Raw genomic sequence first — 18,506 nt, forward strand, 5'->3', positions numbered from 1 at the left:
CCTCTCCTGTGTGTGTGTGTTTTTTATTCAAGATGGAGATAGAGGAGACCAAAGATGCACCGGCAGGGAATCAAGGGCAGGAGGTGCGCCCTGAAACACAGGCCCTCCTCAGAAATTAAGTTTCTCCACCTCAGGCAGATTTGACAAGGCTTCCTCTCTTAGATGTCATATATGTGCGTGAGTACTTTGCTTCTCTTGGAGCCGTGGGACTTTCCTCATCTGTGAAATGGAAGTGTAACACCAGGTTGGGTGGGAAAAATCAGATGAGATAATGTGCTTGATGCACGGTGAGTTTTAGAGTAACAGCTGTTTGTGCCCCCCAACCTTCCTGTCCTGTCCTCCACAGAGCCTGCTGGGGTTTCGACAGCCCCAGCTCTGCTCTCTCCTGCATAGAGGAAAGGGATGCCACACTCAAGATTCCTGCTGCTGCTCCTGTCTTTCTGGTTAAGCAGGGAAAGTAAGGTCAAAGATTGGATTCTGAGATACCATCCCAGCAGGTCCCTTCAGCCTGTGTGGGTACTTCTTTCTCCTGGCTGTCACCGGCCCAATGCCTGAACAAGGCAGTTGGCTGGGGACAGCAGGGAACCGCAGCACCGAGCTACCTCAGGCATCAGCGCAGCCCCCAACGCGGGTATCTGAAACCCTGATGTTGAGGGGTGCCTCTGCGGCATCTGGCCTCCAGCCTCAGCAGAACTCCTGGCAGGGGTGGTGGTATAGCGTCCCAGGCAGTGTCGCAGAGCTGGGGAGGGGAAGGGCAGAGCCTGAGCTGCAGTCCTCCTTCTCCCTCCCTGGCCCTAGGTGGTTGCTAAGCAGTTTCTATGGCAGCAGCATCCTCAGACTCAACTTTCACCCTCATTTAGAGCCAATTAAGGTAAAATAGTGAGGGGCGGGAGCGGAGTGGCAACGTAACGGGAGGCAGGGAAGCACTTGGAGGCTGTGAGCAAAGCTTTACTCTGTCAGACGCACAGGCACAGACACCCAGACGCAGCTGCAGTTGCCTTGCCTCGCTGCAGCCTGCCGAGCTTGCCGAGCCTGCTGAGCAGCCGCACTGAAGACCTCAGGACCCTTCCCAGCACCGGAGATCTCGGAGATCTGAGATCGGCAGGTGTGCCTTTCCCACTCTGCTCCAGCCTGGCCTGCTGCCCTAGCCCCTGACATCCCGTCTCGCCAATTCTCTGGCTGCTTGGCGCCCGTGTTTATTTACTTTCTTACTATCCACACTTGATTGGAAGGAAGAAAGGGAAAGTTTAAAAAAAAAAAAATGCCCATTGCACAGTTGCTGGAACTATGGAAGAAGATCGAGGTGGAGCCCATGGAGACAGAGGTGAGCACGGAGGTGGGAATGCTTGCACTTTCTCACGGTGCCCGCTGCCTGCTGGATTGTAGCAAATGGACTTGGCTCGATTGGGGGGGGGGAGGGGCTACAGTTATAAAGGGGCGGTTGGCATGGCAGAGATGTGGATGCACTGCATACGTGTTGTTTTACATATGTGACCACATAAATTTGTCCGTTTGTGTGCCTGTGGCAGCATGTGTAGTGCATGCATGAAAGGAACCGAAGGCAAGCACTATTGCCGGCCGCCACCTTTCAGCATGCCTCATGCAGTGTGTCTTGTGCCCTGAAGTACTCCTTTTGTCAACTAGTTGGCACCAGTTTGCTTTGCTTTCAACAAGTGGCTCATGGTCTAGATCCCCGTTTGCTGCAGAGACCAACTAGCTGTACTAGAAGGAGCAGGAGGCAGAGAGAGCACTGTGCTAATGGTTATATATTTAAGGAGAGGGGCCCGCTGGGAAGGAGAGGTGAGGAAACCCAGTGTCTCAGTGCGGGGAGCCACAGTCTCGGTGCGGGGAGCCACGGTCTCGGTGCGGGGGCCACGGTCTCAGTGCGGGGGCCACGGTCTCAGTGCCGGGAGCCACGGTCTCAGTGCGGGGGGGGGCACTGTCTCAGTGCCGGGAGCCACGGTCTCGGTGCGGGGGGCCACGGTCTCAGTGCGGGGGGGCCACGGTCTCAGTGCGGGGGGCCACGGTCTCAGTGTGGGGGGCCACGGTCTCAGTGCGGGGGGCCACGGTGGGGAGGATGTCCTTCGGAGGTAGACATCTCTGTTGCCAGGAATCCCATTTGCTCTGTGTGGGCTCTACATGAGCACCGGACATATTTCTGGGAGGAAAGTTTTCCTAAGTTGTTAAGACCGACGACCTTTTTAGCTATACCTGTACTGTGTCAAGAGCAACTGAAATGGAAATTTAAAATGGCTAATTTTTATAGTTTCCTCAATACCACAGTCCAAGGTCCAGCATTACACTTATGAATTCCATGCTGACTGCTTTGCATTTCATGACATGGAGACATTCACATAAATACATCTTTAAACTGAACAGAAAATTCTGTCTTAGAAGACAGATGATTTAGTATTTTACATTGAAGACTTTCTAAGCAGGCAAACTCCCATAAACAAACAAACAAAAAAATACTTGGAACAGGGCTTGCAAGTGGGTAAAGGTGCTTGCTGTCAAGCCTGATGATGTGAGTCCCCAAACTCACATGGTTATGAGAAAGAACTGACCCCTAAAAGTTGCCCTTTGTCCCCTATACACACACACACACACACACACAGAGAGAGAGAGAGAGAGAGAGAGAGAGAGAGAGAGACCCAGACACATGGAGACAGGAAGGGACTGACAGACAAAAAGACAGATTAAGTAAATAGTGTAAATTGTTTTAAGTGCTTGGGGAGATGTTGGCAGTACATGGGAGAAGAGGCTTCGCAGAATGAGCGGTGCATCTTGTAGCTAAAGCAGTCTGGGTGTCGGTGCAAGGCTGTTGCCGTGGTGAGCAAGGGTGACACTTGGCACAGTCACTGCTATTACTCCTCTGGTACTTGAGTCTAAGTACCAGCTTTGGAGTCAAAAGCAAAGCCACTCACTCCCCAGCCAACAACTCTTCTCTTGAAAGATATTTGATTCTCCTAAAAATCCACCTATAGAGGAGCCAGCGAGGAGGGCAGACATCTTTATGCCCTGTAGCCGACCCTACTGTTTGTGTCTGACGCCCAGCTGCTTGGCTTCTTGGACACAGAGCTTTCTTTCCCCGGGAGAACTGGATGATGGGGAGAGGCAGGCATGCTGCAAACGTTGGGTGCTGCTGCAGTTCTGGATCTGGCACTATCACTATGTCAGAAACTCCCGAGAGCAGCTTGTGTTCGAAATATTTCTGAAATTGATTAGAAATAGACTAGCCTCAGGCAGACGAATTTTACTATAAAAATAGGTCATGACCCAAGAAAACTTGCAAAGTTTTGAAGCAGAACTGATGATACCCACACCGTCCTGCTGCCCAGCAGGAGAGAGTGTGGTTTCCGTGATGAATCTGTCTGATACCAAGTCGTCTTGAAAGAAGATCTTCCCTCAGGCTTTCTGGGTTAGTTTTTCAGGATAGCGAACTTGGAGCATGCATAGTTAGGATGGGCATTAAACTGTCAGTAATCTGGAACCAAGAAACACCAGAGTCCTTTCCATAGAAGGGTCACAACTGAAATACTGGATTATAATGTTTCCATCTCTCAAGTGACCTTCATGTCACTATGAAGTTCCTTGGGTCTCAGTACTTGGAAGCTGACTTTCATTGTCTTACTTGGCCCATGTTTTATGACCTGTGCTACTAAAATAACTCATAGATGAAGAAGGTGGGCGGAGGTGGGTAGAACACACATAGTGTTTGGCTTCCTTGCATGGACGGGAGCATCTGCGGAACGCGTTCAACGCCACTGACTAGAAACCAGTGTTCCTGGATTCTTCTCTTAGACAACATTACTGTATTTTGCTCTCCTCTTCCCTCGATGGTTTCATGTCCACAGTCCTATGAAATCTAGGCTCTGAGGCCCACTGAAGTAGAACATGGTCCGTTCTTTATAAAACCCATCATTGCTCCAGCATATAAAACAGAAAGCCCATTGACTATCTAAGGGGACTAACTGTGGTACTGTGAATTGGTTTGGGATGTTTTGGATGGCATTTTATCCATGAATAGGGTAAGAAGAACATGCTAATTAAAAGCTGGAGATTCCAGAGAAGCCCTGAAGAAGTTAGTATGAAGGGGAGGCCATGGTGTTCTGTGAGGTGTCCTCACGCGCCAGAAGCAGGACTCGAGGGTACCTGTTCATGGCAGGGAGTCACTGGCCACAGCTGTGCTCTGGAGACAAGGGGCCGACAAGAGAGCCAGTGTGAAGTCACCTGTGAGGCTTAGCTGACTCATTTTAATCTTATTTTTGTAGGAGCCAGTACTAGTTTTCTGGGATGCCACAATATGTTGGAGAAAGCAAAGTCCTGGTTTTCAAACACTACACATCTGCCACGATCCCCCCCCCCCCCCCCGTGACTCAGAGTCAAGCCAGTGTGATTTCTAACCCAGCATGGCTGTCAGCAGCTAACAGAGCATCAGTGCCCTTGAGAGCTGGTGATAGATAGGTGGGCAAGTTTCACTGAGTTCTCCCTGAATCTCAAGGTGGTAGGGGTTGTCAGCTTTCTGATGTTACATGTGAGGGGACCGAGGCCACCTGAGCAGTGAGCAGTTCTCCACGCTATGGCATAGCAAGTGGAGATGAAGCTGTGGCACTCCTGCTTAAGCCCCGGGCTACACAGAAACAGTTCAATGCCTTTGTGAGACAAGAGCTTTACGATCTGTGACTTAATCAGTTCTTCCTAGCATGCACCTGTCATCTGGGAACCCAGGAGACAAAGGTGGGAAGACAAGACCAGCCGTATTTATCTATCAAGTTGCCAGGGATGATACAAGATAATGTTTTTTTTTTTTTTTTTTTTAAAAAAAAAAAAAACCCACAAATATCCAATTCCTATTCCAGAGGAATTAACCAGAGATTTGTTCCAGTCAGATAGGAATGCTTACAGATGCCCCTACTGCCTGTCTGTGGGCATCCTCACCATACTGATGTTTGACCATCGTGTAAGCTTATGTCTCTTGCTTCTTGATGGCTGAAAACTGTGTAAATGTCTTCTTTGGATTGTTCTGGGGAGTTATACACTCTTCATTGGTTCAGTAGTTGGTGACTTTAGACACACGTACTCACTGTCTGCATGTAAAACACTGGTCTCCAGGATAAAACATTCCACAGACAGAGGTACAGGAGCAAGGGGACCATGGTACAGACCACCACCTACCAAGCTAGTAATACTGGGTCTGGTTACACACATGACAGATGCTAACCATATTACCCTGTGTCTCTGTTATCAGACCACCGAAGAGGAACTCACCTTGGATGTTGAGCCCACCCCGGAAGATACCACAGAAGAAGTAACTATATCTTTTTTTTTCTCTTTTAAATAATCTAGTTGTTTGTGGGAGATTTGAACCTGGAAGGGAGACTCGAGAGAGACCTGTAGGTTTAAAGTCATAATCCATGAGATATGTGTCTATCTGCAAATGTAAGCATACATGTGCACATGCATAAATTGTATGAATAGTATGTCAGTATGTCCCTCAAAAGAAACAGCTTAACCTAGGAAAGGTAAACATAAGCCAAGGGGAGCCTTGTCTTTGGAAGAGCAGTGTCTTGCTATTGACAGTTAAGAAAGATGTGAAAATACTGGCAGAGGTATAAGAGGGTAGGGAATGAGCCTGCGTGCTGAGAATTATGTAACATAGCTCTTTGAAGGCTTTGTGAGTGTGCAAGCAAGCCCCAGGATGCCGGCAGGTCTGTTCTTCTGTGGGAATTCCCTCTCCAGAGATGCGGGAGAAGATGAGGATCACGATGAGGAGAGTTGAGGGGGCAGTGCTGAGGTCAGTGAAGAGTGGGGCAGGAAATGAGGCTGGAAGCAAAGAAGAGGTGTGGGGAAATCTCTGGATGCTGAGGTGAAATGAAACTCTGAAAGCAAGAAGACCACAGACTGTTCCATATGTGCATCATCTGACTTCTGTGCTTCATAGGAGCCTCTTATCCAGCCAGACAAATGGGCCCTGGCTTAGACACAGTGACAGTGTCCCACCCAGCAAACACTGGTGACATAGAGGGAGAGTGTGTACAAGAGTGTATCTGCCAGAAAGACATTGGACAGTGGGGGCTCAGTTCCAAGGCTGAGCCCAAGTTGAAGCAAAAGTATTCTAGATTAGCAATTTTACATCCAATGCTTAGAAAAGAAATTCTGTCAACGGTGGATGGAACTTCGGAAGGATGGCAAACCCCGCAGGACTGTCAGTGTGGTCAGCCAGGGCCCCTGGGAACCACAGAAGGGGTCAAATCCACAGCTCTGTTAACTGTTGCCGCACGGGAGAACTGCATTGTTGGACATTGCTAGCCTGCTCACAGGGGAGAATTGCCTTGGCTGCATCCTAAGCTCCACACACCACTGCAGATGCCTGCCTGGAGTCCCCAGGTCTCGGGATCATGTGAAGCAGCTTGTTGGTCAGTTAGGAAAATGTCATTAATCTACCTCCCCTCCCTCCCCTCTGCCTCAGTGTTTTGGAGCTCAGCTCTCCCCAGAGCTTTGAAGTGACATGACTGAGTTTGGATTAAACATCAGCTTGGCTGTGAACCTTGGCTTTCTCTGGATAGCAGGCCACAAAAGCAGAGGCTAATGAAGCATGAGCTAGGGACTTTCCTGAAAAGATGCTCATTTGACTGGACCCTGGCTAAGTTGTGGTCCTCCCAACCCCCTACAGGACTCATCAGACCTCAGCTGTCACTTTAACACTGCCTTGCCACATTCTGGTGTGAGACATGCTTTCTGGAAACCTTCGGTGTATTCACACAGCGCAGAAAGCAAAGGTTAGGTGACCCATTTTGGCCTGCTTCTGGCAGGAGCAAGTGTGAGCTTTTTTTTTCTGGGATGTCACCATACATTAGAGAAAGGAAAGGAGTTGGCTTCAGGAGCCAGATTCTGTGGCACTGTCAGTGTAGGTGTGGCTGACTGCTCATTTTGTAACCTTGTGTGGAACAGCAAGTTTGAGCATCAGAATGTGTTAGCTCATTTGAGCTGCTATAATGAAGTAACTGCAGCTCAGTGGCTCTCAAATGACAGGTCCTGTCCCCCAGTTCTGAGGCCAGTGACCTTCCTGCCTCGGTTTTCTTACAGCTGGGATTATAGCCATGTGCCACACACGCTGACCCCCAGTACTTCTTATGGGAACTTAGACATGAATCTGCGATTGCCACAATAGGAACACTTCACTTTTGTGCAAGTTGTTTGGGGTAATGGAACACGGTGTCGTGGAAATTATTTCTGGATGGCTGCCTTGACTAGATGATAGGAAATCATAATTTTTAAGTCTTCAGTAAATAAAGGAGGGCTCCAAGCACAATGTAGAGGTATTTACAGGATCATAACGCTGACACTCAGGTGGGACTGACAGTCACGTTAATCACCTGTTTGCTTATCGTTTCTGATAGATGACGCTGGAAAGCAGCGTACAGTTTTCCATTGTCCATTGTCCGTGCAGAGTGTTACATCTGGATACTCCCTATGATTGGCTTCTGTTTGCTAGAATCAAGTAATTCTCTATCCATCCTTCTTGGCCTTGGGAGGACAAACTGTAAGGTTTTCTAAAGGGAAGGACTATGGCTCAGGTAAAGTAAGGAACTTTTGTGGCCACAAGCTAAGTTCCAAAAGTTTCACCTTTGCCAGTGAACATGTGACAATAAAAAGCCATCTTACTTAGGAAAAAAAATAATCATTCAAATCCTTATGTGGGTGAAGTGCCACGCTTGATCCAGAGACTGCTGGAGGGACACTGCACAACAGTCCCACCTTGGGGTGACCTTAATACAGGTGGCTGCTTCAAAAAAGAAAAAAAAAATTATTTTTGAGATGGTGTCTCACTATGCAGTTTTAGAACTCACTGTGTAGTCCAGGGCTGGTCTCAGCTTTATAGAGATCTGCCTGCTTCTGTCTCCCAAGTGCTGGGATGAAAGGTGTGTACCACCACCCCTGGCCCTCGTTTTCTCAGAGGCCAGAAGATGGGAGGGCTTCAGATCCTTTGGAGATGGAGTTACCGGTAGATGTGAGCTACCCAGAGTGCTGGAAACCCGACTCTGGTTCTAAGAGCAGCATGTACCCTTAACTGCCAGGTCAGCTCTCCTGCCACAGGTGGCCTTTAAAAGTGAAGACTTTTTCTTGCCTTTTAAAATATAGAACAGGTTGGATACTTCATGTCTAAATAGCTCCCTGTATAATCTTTGTCTCGCTGTGTCTGGTGCCACGGCTCTGCCCATAGGGAACCCCAGGCAAGTTCCAACATAAAGAGTGGAAATAGGTCAAGAGGCTTGCTTCTGAGTTTGGGAGTTAACACAACACGGGTTTCCAGGGAAAGTGGGTTCCATGCAGGGAGTTTGTGTTTTAAATTCCTAGGAGGGAAGCCTTACTCTGATTCCGTTTGATAGACACAAAGCAGGTATCTATTATATTCTAAACAACAGCCACGAGCCAGCAGGTTCTCTGTGAATCGTTTCCCTCGGGGTGTATTTCAGGGAGCTCAGCACAGGGCAGGTTGCAGTCTCAGAAGGAAGCAGATGCAACAGCTCGTGGACTTAATAAGGAGCCTGCAGTATAACTCGGAGGCTCTCTTACTTCCTTTTGAAGATTGTGTGGTGAGCAAACTGGAAAGTTACGGTGTGCTAGAACATTCGAAGTTTCATGCAGACAACAAATGTTTGCTTGTCTGAGAAACTGCTGTGCAGAGTGAGGGGCCTTGAGGAGGTCCCCACTGACTGCATGCGCTTTGCCCTGCAGGGTTAACATTTATTTATCCATGGTCCAGAGGCAACTGTCACCTCATTGACTGGGAAGCACCTTTCAGCATCGCTGAGGAGGACTCCGCCCACCACGATGGCATGCCTTCCGCCACCATGCCCTTATCCATCCATGTGGGAGATGAGGTGTCAGAGTGGGAGCCATGGATGGCACAGTCCCTTTGCCAGTCAGGACTCCTTGGGTCCTAGACAGGGAGGAGGGTCAGGTGGAACAGTGGAGTCAGGAGGGCTGGCCTTGGGGGACACTTTCGTATAGATGCTTGTTTCATATATCTTCTAAGCGCCGGACCACACGGGGCTCCAGTGCCGTTTGTCAGCTTTAGGCGCCGGCGTTGCCAGATGCTTAGATGGTTTTTAGGCGAGCTTTCAGTTTATGTGAAAATACTAGCCGTGTCACAGAGCGTGTTTTCAAAGGGCTTAGGTTCCACGGCTGTGCTTCTTAATCATCATAGAGAACAGTTTCCCTGCCTTTGACGACTTTAGATCCAAGGAAATGGTGAGAGTGTTCTGAGATTTCACGTTGTTTCTTGTGACTGCGGCGGGGTCTCCCCTCCCCCACCCTTTGCTGGCAGCGCAGGAAGTGTCGGTCGTGAGTGGGTGGTGAGGATGCCAGCTTCAGTCTGTAGGAGAGAGCTGCAGAACACTACTCCGGCAGGGCTCTGGCTGGCAGAAGGCAGCTGCCCAGAGACAGCTAGGAGGCTGAGACAGGCAGCACCAGGTCCGAGGCTGGGGGAGATACTGGAGCTGGGCACATGGCCCCCTCTCAAGGTGTCACCAGGCTTTGTGGGCAGATCACTGATGAGCTCCCGAGCACATCCCTGTCTGCGATACAGTGACTGGCTCAGTGAGGAGGTCATGGGAAGGAGACTGGGGCAGGAGATACCAGGATACCAGAGGGAGAGAGCAAGCCCAAGGGCATCATCAGGGCTCAGGACACGCTCCTGGCACCAGTGGGAGAGGCTCAAGAAAGACCTGCCCTGCGCAGGCAGTGTGGAGCCAGCACATCATCTTTCCTCTCTCTGGAGTCTATAAACAGCAAGATGTCCTTTCCCCTTAAAGGAAAAAAAAAAAAAAAAAAACCAACAACTGCAACTGGTTTGAATAGAAATGAGACAAGATGAATAATGAAGCTTAGGAATGAATAAAGCAATTAAGAGCGATGCAATTACAGCTTAAAGAGGTAGTTAATAGGTTTGAGAGATTAATAAGGCACACTCGCAAGTCCTGCTTGCTGTGGTACACAGTCAGTGCAGGCGTCTCCAGGATCAGTCAGTTCCAGGGACTGCCCCAGTCTCCGCTGCGCGCGTCTTACAGTTTGATGTGGGTTACCCCAGACCTGTGCTTGTGCTCCCATAGACGGCAGAAAATGGTAGCACACAGAGCTTCTTGGAAGACAGAGAAACTTGGCCAAGTTACACAGTCCCCTCAATTTAAGTTATTGTGGGCACACATAAGTGACAATGACTCCTTGGAGCATAAACATTTATTGAGGCAAAATGAGGGGCCGTATACGAATTTGCAACAAAAACTGACAGTGCACATAACAGGTTTTTTTTTTTTTTTGCAAGAATTCATAGAACACAAAGCCCCTAGCTCTTGTCATCCATGACATATGTCCCTTGGACAACTGTCCCTGGGCTGTCCTTTCTCACTTGAGTGCTGTTGCCCATCTTGGATGGGCAAAGAGAGGAGGGTTTGCTACCCTGTTCAGCCTGACATGGTCATCTTTTTGCTTTTATAGCAGGCTAGACATCACATGATCCCAGAATGGACATAGAAGATCCCTGTAGCTAGTCAGCAGGGCTCTCAGACTGGGGAGGGGGCACAACGGCTGGAGAGTTTTGTGATCTGGATCTATGAGAGATCAGGATCGGGGTTGGCGCATCCACAAACCGCTGGACAAATCTGGAAAGTCGCCAGCAAGACCTCCAGCACGTTCCATTGCGACCGCATTGCTCGCCAGGCAGTGACTGCAGCCCAGTGATTTTATAGGTGAAGTGCAGGAAAACATACTCTCCAGAGTATATGGGCATGGCCTCGTCAAAGCATAGTCACATGTAGATATCACTGTTTCAGCATGAAGACGATGCATGGGATCTTTGCTGTCTCCAGCCTTAGCATGCACACTAGCGTGAGAATAGTTTAGGTCATTGAAGCCTCTGATTGTCCAACAGGGTGGTGTCTTCGGTCAGGGGAGGAGGAACAGTGTCATGAGAACTCTGTGTGCTCCTGAGTTACATCATCTGGACTCTTCCTAGGCCCTGGGAAATAGGGGAGATCTTACTGTAACAACCCAGCCATCAAGGCGATGTCTATGCATGGCTTTTTCTACCACGACTGTGCCTGCCGTCTCTGACTTGCTTGCACCTGATATGAGGCGCATCAGGTGCAACATCCATATTGTTGAATGGAAAGGGCATACCCATCGTACAGGCCCTCAGACCTTCCTTCTGCTCAGGCTTTAGCACAGTGCTTGCCTGCATCTCTGGTGACACAGAGGTCTACATAAGGGGCCTGTGTCCAGTCTATCATATCTTTCCTGCATTGCACCCAGAAGATCTGGCTGCCAGGAGGGGTTCATGTTCCTCTGAGCCCCTGCAGGAGCTCAGTGCCCTGTGAGCCATGCCTAAGAGTGAGCTGGTCCTGGTGAAGCACCTACCTCTCAGCTGAGGTGATGTACAACCCAGACACTGAGTCCAAACACAGGGGTTCTCTCAATTTTTAACTTTTCTCTTCAAATAATAATGATAATAAACCCACCTAAATTCTTTTTTATGTATATAAAACACTCCAGAAGAGCCTCAGGGGGGAGATGTTTAAGAAAATTAACTTCTTCCCTAGGTTTTGGACTATATCTCTTTCTCTCTGTCATAAGCAAGATACTGGATTACAAGAATATTTATTCATTCCAAATGGATAACTTGAAACATGATGGCCAGGGAGGCCGTGTGTGTGTGTGTGTGTGTGTGTGTGTGTGTGTGTGCACGCACACATGTATATGTATTTTCAGTGATAATGCTGAGCTTTGATGAGATGCAAAAAAAAAAAAAGCCATTAGAAAATTCAAAGCCTTTTGGTGCACACCTGCAGCTGGGTGTTGGCACTTGTGTACACCTGTAGCCGGATGTAGAGATGAAGTCGTTACAATTGGTGTGAGTCATAACAACCTCTAAGAAATCAGCAGAGCATATTTTTTCCCAGAATGCAAGATCCCGAAGTGCCAAGCATGCACAGAAGAGCCAACCATTGCCAAAGAGGGCTTTGTGGCCCAGTGTTCTCTCAGAAGGACCCGTGGGTGAGCATCAGCTCCTTTGGCTCCCTCTGCCTCTTATAGATGAGTCGTCGTCCATCAGAGCATGACTCATGGGTCCAGAGAACAACAGATGAATGAGTTCCAGGCCACTTGACAAGCAACTCAACAAATATTCCCTGACCATGTGCGACAGAGTCTGTGTTAGCACATGGGACAGGATCACCAGCAGTATGTGGTGCGGCTCCCTTCAGAGTCACAATCTGTTTGGGAACTCACATATAATTTGCATGGTTCAAATTTACAGGCATGTACAGAAGAGAGTGTTTCCCAACCACTGTGGACCAGTGAAAAGTCTCCTGTATCCATAGGCACAAGGCTAGATGCCCCTGTGCCTCTCAACTTACAAGCCCCGAGTCTGTTCCTTTCCTCTTTCCATCCCTGCCTTCCTCCCGTCTTATTCACTTGTGCATACTTGTGAAGGTGCTTGCACACACACATACACAGAAAAACAGACACAGAGACACACTCAGCACACAGATACACAGCAGCATTGTGGTATCATGTTTTATGCTAATGTGAAATGCATTAGTATTTTATTTGTGTATAAGTGTCTGTGTGTGCATGTGTGCATGTGTGCATGTGCATATGTGTACATGTGTACATGTGTACATGTGCATGTAGAGACCAGAGATTGTCTTCTTTTACTGCTCTTCACATTATTAGAACTCACTGATTCAGCAAGACTGCTTGGCCAGTAAACCCTGGGACTCTTCCTGTCTCCACCTTCCCAGTGGTGGCATTATGGGCACATGCCGCTGTACCCAGCTTCTTACATGGATGCTGGCAATCTGAGCTTAGGTCCTTGTATTTGTGTCAGGAAGGTCAGAGCACTTCATTGTAGAAGTTAAAATCCATTTGTCCTTCTCAATAAGTTACCATGCTTCCTTAAGGAAGTCAATCACACACATATTTAGCCCTGTTGGACAGACATTGATTTCCTACTGGTAATTTTAGCAGACAGCATCAGCTGCTGACTACCTCCCAAACTCTTCTAGAGAATGAGATTCTCAGCTGTGACTCAGGCATTGCCATGGAGGGATGCTGAATTTGCCAAGGAGACTGACTAACTCGGAGTTATTAATTAGGAGAACCTCTGCTTATTAGTCTGTGGGAACTTTATTTTCACTTTGTAGGAAAGATATTTTGGATAGATTATTTGTGAAAGGAAAATGGCAATCTACCATAATAACAACAACAGCAAAGGGTATTCTGGTTTAGCTTAGGGTGTTGAAAGCAGTAAGTGAACATGGCTAACAACAAAAACAGATGCAGGTAGTCTAAAAGGGGGATGGTGTTTTTTTGAACCTTAAAATGGAACAAGGAAGCCAGGTAAGCTGCAGGATGCTGTCTCATGTGAGGGTTACATGGCATGGGGAGTTCAGCTGTGGCCACGATAGAGGCAGACAGAGCATCTCATGATGGATAAAAAGATGGCCGCTGAGTGTGGGCTATGCACCAGCTTAGAGCCTCAGAGTCCTTAATATAGGGAGTCTCCATTTGTCTCCAGATCTTGTGTGTAGCTCTTTTCCACTGGCCTTGACTACATGGGCAAAGGAGGAGGTGAAAAGCAGGGCCTGAGAGAGTGACCCTCTGTGGAAGAGAGGAAGAAATCCAGCTCCCAAGTGTTATACGATGCAGAGCCAGAATCTCTTGGGTGAGGTGGGGGGAGGAACCTTACTTGAGGGCTGTAGAACATAAAGATGGCCACTCAGAGTGAGATCAGGGAGGTCCCGCTACTGCACCCATGGAGCCTGCCGTGAGGAAACAGCCATTGCTCTCCTGCGAGATAGGAGGAAGGCACACAGAGACCAAAGGAGAGGCAGAAGCCAAGCTCCACCCACTGCCGGGAGAGTCCAGAAGCTGGCATGCATGTCCTGAGCTGAGAAAGAGAAGACAGCTGTCCCCTAGAGAAAACTGGGAGTCATTCTTCTCCAGAGCTTCTCCAGAGTAAGGCTGACAGTGGCCCCTTGGTGAGCCATTATGAGAGATGGACAAGAGAACACTGCCATCTTATTTCTTAGCAGGTAGCAGGGCATGCAGCAACTTGCTGACCATAGGGGTAAAGACACTGAAAGTCCATGGCAAGACCAGGAGATCTGAGGTGTTCCCTGGGAGGCGGTGATACTGTGTCCAAGGAAGGAACCTGGAACAATTTAGTGAAATTAAGAAATTTAGCAAGGTTGCTGGATGTAAGGCAAACATAGGAAAGTCAGTTGTGTTTATATAGGTAACAAAAACTTTAATTTAAAATAATACAAAATAGCATCCAGTGATGCTAAACAATAGATATTATGCAATGTGTACAAGCTTTGCATTCGGAAAACTATAAAAGGCTGCTGATGGGAAGGACGTAATTCTACAAGCAGAATGCTCATGGACAGACAAATGGCTCAGTGGGGAATGGCACTTACTGACTCGGCCAGACTGCCTGAGTCTAATCCTTGCATCCAGTGGTAGAAAGAAAACAGATTTCTGTAAGTGCTTCTCTGATTTCCATATGCAGACCATGATTCACACACACACCACCACCACCACCACCACCACCACCACCACTACCACCACCACCACCACCTCCTCCACAACAAGGTAACGAGAGCTTGAAACCTGAAACACCAAGACTGTCAGAGCAAGCATAGGCAGTGCCCAACAAGATACGAGTGAAGGAAAGGGTGTTCTGCATTGGACTCCATCCACGCAGGGATTAAGGCCAATAGTTGACAAATGGGACCTCAAATCCTAAAAAGCTTTTGTGCAGCCAAGAGAACAATCAACTGCGTGAAAACCTACAGAGGGTCTCTGCCAACTATATGCCTGACAGATGATTACTGTCCAGGATATCCTTATAGGAACTAAATAATAATAAAATAATAATGATTAGTATTTTATTATTATACTATAATATACTATATAAAATAATGTTTTACTACAAATATAAAACAAATATTATAAATATAAAACAAATATTATAAATGTTGTTATAAATATAACATAATAAATATTATTATAGACAAATATTAAAAATCAAAATAATAAATGACCCAATTAGAAAATAAAACTATAGCTGGGCGTGGTGGCACACGCCTTTAGTCCCAGCACTCAGGAGGCAGAGGCAGGCGGATTTCTGAGTTCAAGGCCAGCCTGGTCTACAAAGTGAATTCCAGGACAGCCAGGGCTATACAGAGAAACCCTGTCTCCAAAAACCAAAAAAGAAAATAAAGCTATGGAGCTGAACAGAAAATTAATGGCAAAAGAAAGAAAAAAAGGGTGAGAAATCTCAGAAAGTACTTAACATCATGGGCGATCAGGAAGACACATTGAGAGGATTTCATCTCACGGCAGCCAGAGTGGATAAGAGCAACCAAACAATTACAGGTAACTGCCCTGGGAGTCGTGGGGGAGAGGAGCACCCTCAGCAACTGCTGGTGGGACTGCAATGGGGTAACCTCATCTACTGCTGGTGGGACTGTAGTATGGTAACCTCATCCACTGCTGGTGGGACTGCAATGGGTTAGCCTCATCCACTGCTGGTGGGACTGCAATGGGTTAGCCTCATCCACTGCTGGTGGGACTGCAATGGGTAGCCTCATCCACTGCTGGTGGGACTACAGTAGGGTATCCTCAACCACTGCTGGTGGGACTGCAATGGGGAGCCTCATCTAGTGCTGGTGGGACTGCAATGGGTTAGCCTCATCCACTGCTGGTGGGACTGTATTGGGGTAGCCTTATCTACTGCTGGTGAGACTGCAATAGGGTAGCTTCATCCACTGCTGATGGGACTGTAAATAGGATAGCCTTATCTACTGCTGGTGGGACTGCAATAGGGTAGCCTCATCTACTGCTGGTAGGACTGTAATGGGACAAACTCATCCACTGCTGGTGGGACTGCAATGGGGTAACCTCATCCACTGCTGGTGGGACTGTGATGGGTTAGCCTCATCCACTGCTGGTGGGACTGTAATGGGGTAGCCTCATCTACTGCTTGTGGGACTGAAATAGGGTGGCTGCTTTAATTCTCAAGTCAGAGTTGAGAAATCTCACATGCCAAGGTTGCCTTTACAAGAGATGGAGACCCAGTGTACCACAAGTAAGAACTGTAGCATTTCTTCTCAGAGGATGTATCAAGGTGCCTCTTTCCCTTACACAGAAGTGCAAAGGCCTTAGATAGCCACAACTTCACAAAGCAAGAATAAAGCAGGCAACCCCATACCGAGCATGTGAAGGCCGTGCATAGAGACTGAGTAATCAAGACGGTTTGCTGTTGGTATGAAAATGAACACACGAGTGAATGCAACACACAGAAAGAGAGCCCTGACGTTGTGTGAGTGGAACACACGGAAAGAGACCCCAGACATTGTGGCCAACTGATTTTTATACAGATGCCGGGATATTTTGCTGGGAAAAGAATAATCTTTCCAACAAATGGTGTTTGAGCAACTGGATATTTGATTAAAAGTAATAATATGAATATAAAAGGAAGGATTCAAAGTATCCTTATTTTCAGATGTTAGGATTCCATACACAAGAGACCCCAAAGGCTCCACCAGGAAACCCCTGGAGGGAACAAACACTGCTGTAAAGTGGTAGGTTACAGAATTAAGATAGCCAGTAGCCTTCTTAGATACCAATGGCAAATAGTCTGAGAAAGGAGTCAGGAGAAAAACCCCATGCACACTACGAAACAGACAAACAAAACAAGAAAAACCCAACCAACCTCCACAAACCCACAACACGTGTGTACTGGCTGGTTTTGTGTGTGAACTTGACACAGGCTGGAGTTATCCCAGGGAAAGGGGCCTCAGTTGAGGAAACACCTCCATGAGATCCAGCTGTAAGCCATTTTCTCAGTTAGTGATCAGAAGGGGAAGGCCTACTGTGGGTGGTGCCATCCCTAGGCTGGTAGTCTTGGGTTCTATAAGAGAGCAAGCTGAACAAGACAGGGAAAACAAGCCATCCCTCCACGACCTCTGCATCAGCTCCTGCTTCCTGACCTGCTTGAGTTCCAGTCCTGACTTCATTTGGTGATGAACAGTAATGTGGAAGTGTAAGCTGAAGAAACCCTTTCCTCCCCAACTTGCTTCTTGGTCATGATGTTTGTGTGTGTGTGTGTGTGTGTGTGTGTGTGTGTGTGTGTGTGTGTGTGTGTGTGTGTTTTGAGACAGGGTTTCTCTGTATAGCTGTGACCATCCTGGAATTCACTGTGTAGACCAGGATGGTCTTGAACTCAGAAATCCACCTGCTTCTGCCTCCCAAGTGCTGGGATTAAAGGAATGCGCCACCACTGCCCGGCGGTCATGATGTTTTGTACAGGAATAGAAATCCTGACTAAGACAACATGCAAATCCACCCAAGGAAGCGAAAGACCTATAGGATGACAACTATGAAACACGGAGGATACAGAAGAAAACACTAGAAGATGGATAGACCTCCCCTGCCCGTGGATTGGCAGGGTTAATAGTGTGAACATGGCTGTCTACCAAAATCAATCTACAGATCCAATTCGATCTCATAAAAATTCCAATGCAATTTCTTCACAGAAATTGAAAAAAAAATCCAGTCTTAAAACTCATATGGAAGCAAAACAAACATGCAGTCAAAACAATCGTGGAGAATAAAAATTACACTTGAGGCGTCACCACGATTAATCTCAAGTTATACTGCAAAGTCATAGTAGTAAAAAGAATATGGCACTGGCACAAAACCATACACACTGATCAGTGGAGCCAACGACCCTGGGATAAATACTATACTCACCTACAGCTGCCTGACGTTTTTTTCAAAGATGCCAAAGAATACACATTAGAGATTAGACACCATAATAAATGGTATTGGGAAACTGAATGTCTCCATGTAGAAAGATGAAACTTGATCCTTCTCTCTCATCCAGTTCATGAATGGACCAAGGATTTCAGTGTTATATCTGAAAATTCTGGAAGAAAGAGTAGGGAGTCTATTTAAGGTTATTTACTCATACAAGGACTTCCTGAGTAGAACTCTGATCACTCAGGAAGTGGGATCGACCAGCAGACACCAAGTGGAACTTCCTGGAATTAATAAGCTCCTACACTGCAAAGGAAACTGTTAATCAATGGAAGAGGCAGCCTACAGAGGGAGAAAGGTTTTCTTTTTCTTTTTTTTTCCTGTGTTCCATCCAATAGCAGGCTGTGAGCATCCACTTCGGTGTTTGCCAGGCACTGGCATAGCCTCACAATAGGCTGCTATATCAGGGTCCCTTTAGCAGAATCTTGCTGGCATGTGCAGTATCTAGGTTTGGTGACTGATGATGGGATGGATCCCCGGGTGGGGTAGTCTCTGGATAGTCCATCCTTTCATCTTAACTCTAAATTTTGTCTCTGTACCTATATCCTTTCATGAGTATTTTGTTCCTTATTCTAAGGAGGAATGAAGTATCCACACAATGGTCATTCTTCTTGGTT

General features: G+C 47.4%; 1 protein-coding gene across 1 annotated transcript in view; it reads left to right on the forward strand.

Moving 5' to 3' along the window:
• Positions 1 to 955: 955 nt before the first annotated feature.
• LOC110337880 overlaps positions 956 to 18,506 on the forward strand; it is a 69,229-nt gene continuing 51,678 nt past the window's right edge. Inside the window, exons 1-2 of the mRNA XM_021220938.1 lie at positions 956 to 1,324; positions 5,249 to 5,308. Coding sequence (XP_021076597.1) covers positions 1,262 to 1,324; positions 5,249 to 5,308 — 123 coding nt within the window. The 5' untranslated portion in view covers positions 956 to 1,261. The remainder of the gene's footprint in view (positions 1,325 to 5,248; positions 5,309 to 18,506) is intronic.

Source organism: Mus pahari, chromosome 21 (genome assembly GCF_900095145.1).
Source record: "Mus pahari chromosome 21, PAHARI_EIJ_v1.1, whole genome shotgun sequence".
NCBI lineage: Eukaryota > Metazoa > Chordata > Mammalia > Rodentia > Muridae > Mus > Mus pahari.